The sequence below is a fragment of the Neolamprologus brichardi genome, chromosome 9, assembly GCF_056152115.1.
Source record: "Neolamprologus brichardi isolate AB-2024 chromosome 9, ASM5615211v1, whole genome shotgun sequence".
Lineage (NCBI taxonomy): Eukaryota > Metazoa > Chordata > Actinopteri > Cichliformes > Cichlidae > Neolamprologus > Neolamprologus brichardi.
The window spans coordinates 20,185,408-20,199,063 of NC_142112.1; the positions used below are offsets into that span (position 1 = coordinate 20,185,408).

Consider the following 13,656-nt stretch of genomic DNA (forward strand, 5'->3'; position numbering starts at 1 on the left):
CAAGATGAGAATTTCTTCTTTGGTATTACCTTGAGTGCCAATTAAACAGAAAAAAAAAAACCTCTTGTCAAGAAAACCTCTTCAGATTTCATTTGAAAATAGCCTATCTTGGAAGCGCACTTCACTATTCATTGATGCAGGTCTTGCTGTAGGTTTTCTACACACAGTGCATAAAAGAAAAACGGATGATTGCAGACAAGAGTTGACACACGACTGACCCGTCTGTCTGAGCCCGCCGGTGTTGTCCTGCTTGCTGTGGCATATGGCCGTTCATATAAAACTCCCTTGACAGAACCTTGATCAATAAACATGTGGCCCTGCCTTCAAACATCGCATATCAGGCATTACGGATGGATAGCCTAGTGTTTGCCATGTCTTAGTCAGAAAAGACATTTATTTGCTGGATCAGTTTGTGAAGCAGTTGTTTGATAAACATTTCAATATGGGAGTGATAAATGTGCCATACTGCCTAGCCAACCAGTTGCATCTGTGAATCTGGCACAAGGGCAATCCGAGGTTTATGCTTTGGCTTCTGTCTTTATTCCTCTAACACTGTTTTCTCTCCGACACTCTGTCAACCGCCTAATTCTTCTGTTGGTTCTCACGCTTTGGATCCCTTTTGAACAATTTCTCCAACCTCCCACTTCTCTCTTTTCCTGCTGTTTCCTCTCCCTCCTTCAAAAAGAAAAGTTGTCTCCAAGCTGTATTTCTTTATCCCAGTGTCCTTCTTGCTTCTGTATCGTTGCAAGTCTTCTTTTTTACTCTCTTGCTCGAAGCTCTCGTGGTCTCATTCAGCACATACCAATAAATATCAGAGGGCATGAAACTTTCATGTTATCTGTGTATTTGTGTTGGGGTTATTTTATGTGTGTGTGTTTGTACTTTAAGGATTGTTTTTTATTGATGTAACACACACACAAAAGAAAATTAAGGTCCTTCTTATGTATCGGTGTATCAATCTGCTCCACTTTTAATTTCCTATAGATTCTCATTCGAGTTTAAACTGCCACAAACCAGTGATCGTATATTTTTTTTAATCACTTCTGCAGCCCTTGAGTCTTTCATGTATGACTCAGCATCACAGTAAACACGATGTTATTTGTTTCCTTTGCCTCTGCAGGAATCCCCCTGTTTAGTCCTGAATTAACCCTGTTCAGTAATTGGCTGTGCCTCCCATGGAGAAGTGAACCATAGCCCAACTTCAAACGCAATAATCGCAACGACAGCATCAGTGGGTGGTTGTCTGTGTATGTGGGTGAATGGGCGTGTGCATGTGTGTGCTTCGCTGCTATCTACCCTTGCCCCTAGTAACAGAATGTAAGGCAGAGAGGAAAAAGGGAGAACCTCAGCCCTGTCACTGGGGGGATGCTTATCACACTGGTCCAGGAGACAGACACGAACGCAAAAAGATGCACGGGTGTTGGTGCATACATACGTGGACAGGTGACACAAAAGACACAGTGGGAATGCACTTGGACTTAAACTGGACTTAAAATGGGTACAAGCTGACAATTTGGCGACAGTAAATCGTTAATGGAACTGTTAATTTATCTAAATAGTGCAGTCTTGTCTTTTTTTCATTGAAGGTGTCATCTTGGGATCAGTATTTTTACAGCCTTTAAGACTCAGAGGTAGACAGTGTCAGATTAGAATAAGAGTTAAATTAATCATCAGTAGCAGCCATACTCAGGTGCATGTTGTCATGTTTCTCTCCTGTGCACAGCTGCTCCTATTTCCCCAGGTTAGAGTGAAGGGTCTTAGGCCAATCCTCTGAGGCATAAAAGAGATATCACACAGCTGATAACACATTAGCCTTCACTTCCTCCACTTGCCCCTCATATGCCCCCCCACACCGGGCCCTGTCCTATTGTTCCATCTCCTCTTCAATATTCCATTCTCTGACCTATGCCTGTCTGATTTCCACTTCTCAGCTGTCTTCTCCACTCATCTCCTCCTGCTGCTTCTCCTCCTTCTTCTCTCCCCCCAATAATACTCTTCATCCTTCTTGAGTGATAGGAGCAAGACAGAGACACGGTGAGGGGAGAGAAGACAGGAGAGAAGTCACTTCATCAACCACAGTCTGATAATTCATCAGCAGCTGTTTAGCGTGCTACTACTTTGTCTTCATTAGCTGGCCCTGCTCTCCCTTCATTCAAAAGTCATTAGTGAAGTTATCAAAAATCCCACATTTTGTCCGTGTACCCTTGTTGCCCTTTTCAGCTTCTCGTATTGGAGAAACAAACTTGTCTCTTTCTGCTGCTTTGATATGATCAATTTTCTGCTGCATCTGATTAAAGATGCAGGAAATTACTGTCTACTTTCTGTCCAAAACATGCAGAAATAGACTTTTGGGTTAAGAATTTTTTTTTTTATTGAGATCAAAATGAGCCACATTAACCAATAGACATGACATAACTATATAACAATATTCTATCCAGAATAGATTGATTGCTCATGAACAAAATGAAAATGGCTGTATTTGAAATGAAGTCATTTCTACCGTGGGTTTATTCAACAGCTTATCAGATGAGGATGGAATATGATGTTTGGTACAGTGCTAATGGAGCAGGTGTTGCAGATATGTGGAATGGCTTGGTTCGGAGTTTTGATTTTTCTTTTCTTATCCTTTTTTCCACAGATAACTACTGGAATGCAGCATCGTTCACCACTCCATCATCCTACCTGCACTTTGCCACCTTTCAGGGTGAGACCAGCGCTGACATCTCCTTCTATTTCAAGACAAGCGCGGCCTATGGCGTCTTTCTGGAAAACTTGGGCAACACTGACTTCATTCGCTTGGAGCTCAAATGTAAGATTTTTTTGAATGATTCGGTGTGTGCACAAGAGCTGTTCCTCTGTCTTTATCTCACTTTTTCCCTCTCTTACCCTGCCTTTTTCTCTACCCTAGTGTGAGATTTATTCCAGCAGTCCGTCTGATAGTGTCGGGTGTAACCTGTCACGCACACACACACACACATACATAGGCACAAAGGCTAATGCAGGCGCACACTCGAGCAACAGTCATTTACCTGCCTGATTACAGCACACGCTTTGTGTGATTGCATGAGAGAGCAATCATTTATTTAAGGTAATTGGTGTGTGCAATAATTATGTCCATTATGATCCTCTGTTTAACCAAATCAGCCATTTTCAGGGATGACACAACACAAGCTCTCTCACATACATACACAAACACAATGTGTCTGTCTCTCTCTTTTATTCAATACTTTTTTCACAAATAGAAGCAGAGCCCTTACAGCCTTTTGAAACACACACACACACACACACACACACACACACACACACACACACACACACAATCATACACCCACTTACAATGGGCAAATTCTATTTACTTCAGTGTTCAGTGTGTACTATCACACAGAGATACAAAAGCTTTGCACCAGTATAACTTTCTCATGTTTTAGAATCCATTCACAAACACACAGTCATATATGTGGTGTGTTAAAATAAAACACACACACACATTTTTAGCTGTTATAAAGTTGGAGGATGAAATCAAAAGCTTAAGAATTTGAGATCTGTGATATTGTGCAAAAGTTCTGAGTCAATATTCATTATATTTTGCTTCAAAGCCAGACTTTCTTGTTTTTCAGATAGTTCTCAATGCTTTCTGAAGGTCTTTCAAAGGTTTTCATCCATCCATTCTCTTCCGCTTATATTTGTCAGGGTCGCGGGGGGGCTGGAACCTATCCAAGCTACCATAAGGCGAGAGGCGGGGTATACCCTGGACAGGTTGCCAGTCTGTCGCAGGGCTAAAACTTGGAGAGAGAAAATGATTCACACCTACAGGCAATTTAGAATTACCAGTTAATCTAACCCTACTAACTGCATGTCTTTGGACTGTGGGAGGAAGCCAGAGTATGCAGGGAGAACCCACGCAAACATGGGGAGAACATGCAAAGTCCACACAGAAAGGCCCCGGCCAGGTGGTGGAATCAAACTCAGGACCTTCTTGCTGTGACTCAACTGTGCTAATCGGGGTGCCACCATGATGCCTCTGTGCCACCATGCTGCCTGACGGCCTTTCAAAAGTTTTCTTGGCTGTTTTTTCACTCATTTTCAGTCCAGTCCTTGTACATGACAATTTTCAGCAAAATATTTTTTGTTAGTTAAATCACTTAAGACTGGCCTGTGAATTCTTCAAGCACAAAAAAGCCCCTAACCTTAGGGATGAACCATTGTTGTGTCGGCAAACAACAGACAACTTAACAGAAAACCAATTTTAAATTCTGTCCTGTCCTTTGTTACTAGCAGCCTGTTGCAGGAAAAAAAAACATAATTTGTTCCCATTTCTTTAGTTGGATCTATAAAAATTGGCAAAGATAACACAGTTTGACAGGCATAAAATAGTATTTTTGTAACAACAAGGTGATACCCAAAAAGCTATTATCCAAAAACTTGGCACATCTCAGCATCTCACATCTTAGCATGGTGTGTAGCTTGTACTAAAAATGTGATGAGACTGAAGAAATGGAAGAGAAAAGATGAAGTGGCAGGCCTGAAAAGAACTATCTACGCCAGATGAACAGTTATGTCCTTAACAAATAGGTACAACAGTTAGGTGTACCTCTCTCTGAGGTACAACCACGTGTAAAACACAGTGTGATGGTTTGGGGCTTCATTTCTGTTATGTGACGGCTGTGTGCAGGCAGAAAAAGGACCCAAAGTGCAGACTCCGGAGACAGACGTGAACTCAAAACAGCTTTAATGCTGAACTCAAAAAAGGTAACAAAACTGAGACTCCAAAAAACCAAACTCAGGCAAACAGACAGCATAGTAAACGGTAGATCGCGACACGGACAAACTGAAACACAGGGCTTAAATACATAGAGGGAGCAATCAGGGAATGGGTAACAGGAGGGAAACACAGCTGGGGCAAATCAGGCCTAACGAGACAAAGGAAGCACAACCAGACGCAATTACATGAGACAAGAGCTGTGTCCCAATTCAGGGTCTGCACGCTTGAAGTACGCGCACTACGTGTACTACGTACGGTGCGTACTATAAGTACGAGAAGTGCGGAAGTGAGAGGCTTGTGAAATGGGACGGTCTAGCCTGCGTCATGCTGTTCAGGTTGCCTAGCAACCATGATACTAACCGCAAGAAACGTTACATACAGCTTTGTGTGACAGAAATGAAGGAGAAAAAATGTTTTTTTGTTCGTTCATTTTTGTCATGACATCACTTTGATTAGTTGAGTATCTGAGGCTGAGACCACAGGACTGTAAAACATGATTGTTGGGCGTCATTTCTGTATTGAGCAGTCATTTCAGGACAGACAATTAGTTATGTTAAACTTTCCTATCAGTCCTTCACAAACAGGGAACAGTTTGTCTATTCTCTCCATCTGTCAGCTGCTGCTGGCTCTTCCTCCTCCTCTTCCTCACACACTGCTGAGTTTGTCCTGGTGGATCATCAGGGGTGCAAAGCCTCACAGATGATGTGCAGCAGTGGGTCCCTCAGTCTGTCCTCACTCTGGACACTCAACTCAGCAGTTGTCACGCATGGAAATCAAATGCTGCAGGATTCAAACACAAGTGTAACTTATAAATACATGTTCATACTTTTATTACACAATCAGAGAGAAAGAAACAGAGAGAGTGCAGGACAGACAGACAGGTGACAGTCTCAGGTGTATACACTGCTACAAAACAGCACAAAAGAAGGAGGATTTAGTGTTTGTGTTATTACGAGTGCTAAACAAGAAGAGTTCCCAGATGGTACAGTGGACACATGTGTGACTCTTGTGATTAAAGCATCTTTCTTTCAGCTTAACGAGTGAACCGTCAGCTCGTTCAAACACACGTTAAAGTCCGTTTGGCTCGACACCACCGAACAGAGGCAGCAATATAACATAGCTAACATTAACAGTGCAGTGAATCCTGCTTGTGCCGTGATATTCAGGACTGCAAACCGAGCAGCATCACCGACTTTCAGCTTTTTGTGTTTGTGGATATATGCCTGACTTTAATTATCCATAAAATCATCAGATTATCTGTAAAATTAAGGTCAACTATTGAACGGCGTATATTTTAAAGTAAAGGCTTTAAAACCAAGTTAACGCTCAAAGTACAAACATCGCTAATGTCACATAACTTTGCCGACATGTGGCCAACAGCAATGTTTTAATGTTCTTCGTTATTAAACATTCGCACATAAATAAGTGACGTCATATTCAGTACTTACTTTTGACAGTTCACTCTTCGGCCGCTCCCTCCTGCCGTATTTTGCGCCAAAATTATCCACACCCACCACCGCGCTATGAATTGTGGGATATATGGGACCACGAAGCGTGCACCGGACCACGCTTGATATTTGGGGAAATCGCCGGCGCATTCGGAGTATGCATTTGGAGTATGCATTTGGAGTACACTTCGAATTGGGACAGCCGTCGTCGCGTGGCGGTGACGTGATCGCACTTGAAATGCGTACTTCAAGCGTGCATACCCTGAATTGGGACACAGCCAAGGACTTTTAAAGTAAAACAAGAAACATAACACAGACTGAACTTACAGACACAGACTCACAGGCAGGCACTACAACAGAGGGAACAGAGACATAAACCATAAGACAGAACTCTAACAAAGAAACCAAAGACTAGAAATGATAAATAATATAATGAACTCAAAACCCTGGGTCGATGACCCAGGCATCCTAACAATTTCAGCCATTTCAACTTGTGGTGTAGGGAATTAAGCCAAAATTCATGCAATGAATGCAGAAAAGTATTTTCAGGTTGGCAACAGCTTCATTTTTCAGTATGTCATTGAGCCCAAACACACTGCCAGTGCAGTAAAAGCATACCTTGATAGAAAAAAAAAACATAGAATGCAACACCATTAGTTATGAATTGGTCCTCCAGAGCCCAGACCTTAATGTTAGTGAGGCAGTGAGTGATCATTTTTATAGACAATAAACAAAAAGAAGCCAACATCCAAAGAAGAGCTTTAATTGTCCTTCAAGAAGCCTGAAGAGCTATCCCTTAAGTCTGCTAAAAAAAAAAAAAAAAAAAATACAAGAAAGTTTAGTGTAGTGGTAAATGTTCCCCCTGCACATTGTGACATGCTGGGCAAATTCAGCATATTAAGCTGCTGACATATCAGAACAGTGCAGATGTTTCAAATGCCCTGATTATCGTTCTCTGCAGTGGAACAAAAGCCTGCCCAGAAAACCAAAACAGCCATAAAATCTCTCACAGTAAAAACTAAAATAAATTAATTGATTAAATAAAACCTATTTTCATGCTTGCAGAACTGCTAAGAAAAAGATGCAACTTTTTGACAAATTGTGTTTGAACAATGCTCAATTTATTACAAATGCTGGTTCCTCTGGTGGAAATTCAGGTCAAGAGATCAGTTCTGTCACTGGCTTTTATTGTGGATTACAAGATAAAGTGGAAAAAGTTTTAAATCTTGGTTATAATACAGAAAAAAACAAGCAATCAAGTTAAAAATTGATCCAGCACTAACTTTGGTGAATATGCAAGACTGTTTGTCCTGAGCTTTCTGTGCTAGCAGTAGTTGTATAGAAGTATAGCAGAAGTGTAGCTGTAACTTTTCAGCCAATATTGGGTGAAGACCATGTAGGAGATTTCAGGAGACAGACAGTTACTCTACAGAGCTGTATAGGGCCATATAAGGTCCTTAACCCATTAGCAGGAATGGGTATCTTCTCCTTTGTGCAAGCAGGAGGATGATGAATACTGCCAGAACCCTGCAAATTAATCTCCAGCAGGCCACTGGTGTAAATGTTTCTCACCAATCAATCAGAAACAAACTTCTTGAGGGCGGGTTGTCCTTTAGTAGGCCTTATGCTCACTGCCCAGTACCATTGAGTCCGGCTGGCATTTGCCATAAAATATCAGAATTGGCAGCTCCACCACTGGCACCCTTTGTTTTTCACACATCAGAGCAGGGTCAGCTGAGCACATGTGACAGATGCAAAAATCTGGAAAAGCTATGGAGAACATTATGCTGCCTGTAACATTGTTCATCATGACTGGTTTGGTTTTGGATCAGTGTTGGTCGTGGGAGGCATATCCATGGAGGGACACACAGACCTCAGCAGGCTAAACAAAGGCACCCTGATTGCCATTAGTTATCAGAATTAAATTCTTGGACCCACTGTTAGACACTACACTGGTGCAGTGGGTTCTGGCTTCCTCCTGATGCACGACATTGCCCAGCATCATGTGGGGAGAGTAGGCAGCTCCTGGAGGCTGAAGAATGCATACTACCTGTCAGGTTGTACCTAAGATTCTCCAGGAGTTCTGTGATGCCCTGGTCCAGACCATGGAGGAGTTCCTACAGGACACCGTCTGTGGTCTCATTAGGAGTATGCACCAAAATTATCAGGCATGCATACAACCACATAAGGGCAATAGAAACCAGTAGCATTTTGAGTTGCTGCAGTAACATTTTAGCAAAATGGACTGGCCTCCTAATTGTTTTCATTGTTCCTAACACACTAGCCAGTCTATATCAGTATCCATATCCAGCATGATTTTTTTCCCTCAATAAGATCTGATGTGTTCTTCTTAGGATCTGATGAAAGCCTTCCTTTAATTTTTTTAAACCGTGTGTACATGTGTGTACATATATGAAAACAGTAGGGGTGCAACGATACACAAAATTCACGGTTCGGTTCGGTTCGATACTTTGGTGTCACGGTTCGATATTTTTTCGATACAAAAAAAATGTTCATGCCTTTTTATTAATTTGTCATTTATTAAATTTTCACGGCACATTCTGCACCACATCTCTGTGCGTTCATCATGTGTTTCAAGCCAGCTCACCTCCTGCAGACACTTTTCCGAGAATACGCGCTTCTTTTGTGGTTCGGACTCCTTCTGACATTTCTTTGGAGGTGGAGGAACACCAAAGTAATTGCTTAAAGGAGCTTCTTCGACATCTTTAAGAGTTCTAAACAAATGTCTGTCCTCCTCCAGAAAATCTTATGTATGCAAACACGCGTTGCAACTTCTTATCTTGTGCGCGTTTTTTATTTTGACAGCGAATGCGCACCTGCGGACCACTTATGTGCAGCCCTGGTTATTTAGCTCGTCATATTGCAGCCACAGAAATTCTTTTGTCCATGAAACCATAAAGCTGCACTTTCTTTTTGCCCTATAGTCTGATTTGTCATAACTTTTCCGTTTTGTGGTAAGCTTTTCTTTGGCTGTCACTTCTTCACCCTGACCTGTCTTATTTGGCTCAGCAGAACTAAAATATATATCCTGCTGCTTTTACACACGCATTCACACAATGCTCAGCGATTCTCTGCGCGATCAACCTCTCACATGTTGTCATGTTTGCATAGTAAGCTAACGATTGATAAGATGATGTCAGAGGAATTGGTGCGCAAATTATCATCACTCACCAATCAGTGCTGTCGCTCTCTATACACAGTTCGCGCGATTGCAAAGTAAAAGCAAAAAACAAGCGCAAATTCAAACGCGATTTCAATATGTCACATATTGACAGTGGCTCACCGATGCCAATGACATAATTACCCAGCTACATTTCCGAAAGAATGCAAAAGCATTGACATATATTTTTCCTTCCTACGATAGGCCGACGGGCAGGGCAGAGATAGATTTTGGCAGCCCGACTGGAAAAATCGCTAGCCCCTGGACGTCGGGCTAGCGATTTTGCGAGCCCTGTATCTGATTGAGGAATCACTCATCTTTGGAAAAGAGAGTTTATTACAGAGAAATGGCTCTTTCCAAAATAAAAGCTATACTATATGCTTCTTCTGGGCTATATTCTCAGCAGCATATTAAACATATCAGGTCCTCATAAGGAGAATAATGTGCTAACGGCTGTCTAAATGACTCGGCTAAAGTTTGTAGCATGCGTGCTTGTTGTTTTTGTCTGCTTCCACTTGTCTTTGCGCTAGGATGATGTCAGCGTAAATGTGCAGTCATATTCTTTGTGTTCCCACTAGTGCTGTCAGCGTTAATCTGAAATGAGGTTAATGCCACAACACGGCAAATCTCCGTTAACGAGCTACCGCGGATTGCCCCATGCCTGGGGCTAGACGGTCAACACTTTAACGAGCTAACTGCGCTAACACACTAGTTCCCACCCATGTAATTGAGCATTGCTGGCACATCCAACATACTGTTTTACTTTAGTCCATGACACGCTTACCTTCAGGGTCATACATCACATGAAAATCAAAATAGTTCCAAAAATCTGAATGAGAGTGGGGGAGGTTCAATTTGCCATGTTGCAAGGAGAGCTTAACTTCTGTCGCTAGCTTGCCCTGTGCTCAGTGAATCTGTCTTCGACTACTCCGCCTAGGCTGCGCTGTCGAGCGCAGATCCACTGAGCGCTCAACACAGACAGCACCGTCAGAAGGAAAGTTGATAAAATAAATTAAAAATTTTGTATTGTTCGATACATATGCGTACCGAACCGAAAGCACTGTATCGAACGGTTCAATATCGATACGAGTATCGTTGCACCCCTAGAAAACAGATATCTTTTTGTCAAACATTAAAGCTGGAACAAACAGACTGTGACAAAGAAGAGCTAAACATTTAAAACATCAATCAATGGGGCAGCTTTGCCCAACCCTCATTTCACAGACTCTTAGTCCGCTCTGAGAGCTTTGATTGACGTGTCATGCAGCGGGTTTCTGTGATCATGTTCAGTGGCTCAAATTAAATTCCCCGCAGCCACAGTGGTGCCTTTCTGATCAAGAGTTTTAAAATCTAGGGCTTTTATTTAATCTCGAAGCTGCATTGTGAAACGGGTTCCTGGCACGGCATGGCGGTCGATTGATGACTAATTGCATTCATTGGGATTCATTGGGATTCAAAGGGATTTGAACATTTGGTGTCAAAAGCGCTTGCTGACCATTTCCTGCTGGTGTGCCTGGCCCACCATTTTGTGTCAAAATGCCAACCAGTGAATAGACACAAAGTCGAATTTTGAGCCAAAGTGCTGTCTAAAGCCGTTACACTGAATGACATTATGTCAGCTAGTTTGCAGTCTAAGAGCTCCGTGAGCTTTTTTTTCTATCCCAGTTCTTTCTTACACACAAATACTCATCTACAAAGAAAAAAAATCTATGTGCTGACATTACTCTGTACATTTGAGTGCTGAAAAATGCTCAAGGGGTTTGGTATTTGTTTTTTTTTTTCAAATGTGCTCTTCATAATACACACACACACAGATACAGTAAATATGTGGTCTGTCACAGTTGCAGAGTGTGTGTGTGTGCTTGTGTGCGTGCATGTGTCTCCTGAGGCTTTCAGAATGCCCCCACATCGATTTCCTCTCTCCTCTCTCTTGCTATCATCTTGCATTTTGCCCCACAGCACCCGTTTAGACACACAATCCAGAAATTACTCGCATGCACACTCACACACACATAAACACACACATAATCTTTGCCCTCTCGTTGGCGCAAAAAAAACCTCTATCTGCTGCAATCCAGTCAGGGCATGAAATGACTAGCATTAAGCTGGAATAGCATGGTTGTGCCATTCCAGGAGCCCAAAGCACATAAACACTCAGTGATACACACTTTAAACCCTTGGACAAAACACACATTACTGTGACCTCAGCAGGCTCAAAGACGCGAGGTGGACTCTATTCATTTTCCGATCTTAATAGGAAGAAATAGGCATAGGCACATTTGAGATTTATTCAGAATCGTAACCTCGTAACTAGACTGAGAACAGATGGAGAGATCCCTAAATTTAAGAAAAAATTGACTTGTGGGATGTTTTGTGCCAAATTTCATATTTTTAAAGGCTGCAGCTAAGAAATGTACTTTCCAGCTGGAGACATGTCCTTCCAAAACTGTAGTTGTCTGTTTTTCTTGTGAAGATTAGTCATTTATGGTTTACATATGGAGTATAGGAGTGTGCCGTGCCACTTTTGTCACATGTCAGACTTGTTAAAGCAATATCTACTTAGGAGTAAGAATCAGCCTCTTCTTCAGAGCTCAGTCAAAAGTTAATCTTAATCTCGCCATATCTGTTCTCTGCGCACGCTGAGAAGCTGTCGGCATTCTTTGTATTGCATGCACTTCCTTCTTTTGCTGATAAAAACTGCTTTTTTCTTTTCCCAGCCTTTAAGAAGTTTAAATCTCGCTTCAGCCTCTAGAGCAGCAGGTTTGCTATGCTACTTAGGGTTGGCTCGCACTTAAACCGAGCCTCCATCCCCCAAAAAACACAAAAGGTCCAGCCCGTTCCAGCGAACCCTCAAGTTAAGAAAAAAAACACGGAGCCAAAGGCTAACAAAGCAAATGAGAGCAACAACAAAGAATTTGCCAGTCTAACAGAAAAGCGATCGAAGAGATAATGCACTGCCAGCCTTCTGGAAAAAAAAAAAAAAGATGAAGAACAGCACAATTGAACCTAACATTAGACAAACGCACAAGCACACCCACACGAGCAGTGATCTTTCACACAAAGACGTTCAGTCGCTTTCACTATTTATCATCATTTGGTTGTGCTGTGCTGATACATAATTTAAAACTCGGCTCTTTCGGCCTCCATATTAAAAGATTAATAGAAAAACAAATAGCGAAAATAAAAACCTAAGCGTGGCTTTTTTTGTCCTTTTTTTTTAGGCCAACATGCAAAGTGTAAGGACACAACACAAATATTACATTTACACACACACAAGCATTTACACTAGTTACATCCATCATCTATGCAAATAGATGAGGCGAGCTCTGTGCTCTGAGGGCACTTTAGTTTTATTCGCGCCCGTTGACAGGAGGTTGTAGGGCATACATCTTGGTTTGCAGTGCCACTAAAACAACACACAAATTATCAAACACACACACGCATCTCATATATGACATTCAGCATTGTTGTTGCAGCATTACTAAAGCTTTGTTTCTGCTGGGGTATTGTGATATATGTTTGGCCGTCTTTCACCATTTAAAATAACTGATGTCTCTCCTCCCTGCCCCGCGGACCTGTTCTGTGCATACAAACATCATTAATTCAGTATACTAAAGGCTGTCAGAGCCCTTATACTGCGTCTCTGTTTGTGTGTGTCTTTGCTGAGGTTGGTGTGTTTGAGTATTGCTGGCGTTTAAATGATGAAGCACTATTTTTTTCATGAAATTCATCTGATAGGTTAATGTACTCAGCACATTCAGGCTTTTGCTTGGATCATTTCATTAAATATTGTGTACAAGAAAGGGTTCAAGGAAAAATTAAAGAAGGAAGAAATGATATAAGTGAGGCCAAAGTTACAGGTGGGTCTGTAAAGGCAAGAGAATAAACAGAAGCATAAAGAAACAACCGATGAAGGGAAAGTTTGAACTGAGCGAGCAAAGGGAAACATAAAAGGAAAAAAGAGGGTACAAACAAGCAGAACAGGAAGGAATAAATGGAAATGGATAGATTTAATGTAGAAATTATACCAAAGGCCATGGAAGAGTCACTGAAAGATAAAGGATAATTAGATGAAAGCAATATGAAGGGGAGAAAAGGGCCAGAGACATTGATTAAACAAAGGAAAAGAAGTAAGCTCATTTCCCCATCGACTACAGTATAAATTTATTCACTCTTAATATCTGAGCCTAATGAAGCTATAATAGAACGGTAACATATCAAGCTATTTATCACCACTCGGGCTGCAGCACACTGGTGCCAGTACC

At 41.7% G+C, this 13,656-nt stretch overlaps 1 protein-coding gene across 2 annotated transcripts in view; it reads left to right on the plus strand.

Moving 5' to 3' along the window:
* Positions 1 to 13,656, plus strand: part of cntnap2a (contactin associated protein 2a) — a 379,160-nt gene that overhangs the window by 320,296 nt on the left and 45,208 nt on the right. For both annotated transcript variants that reach the window (XM_006794675.3, XM_087846090.1), the window contains exon 18: positions 2,639 to 2,809. In XM_006794675.3, the coding sequence (XP_006794738.3) occupies positions 2,639 to 2,809 (171 nt within the window). The remainder of the gene's footprint in view (positions 1 to 2,638; positions 2,810 to 13,656) is intronic.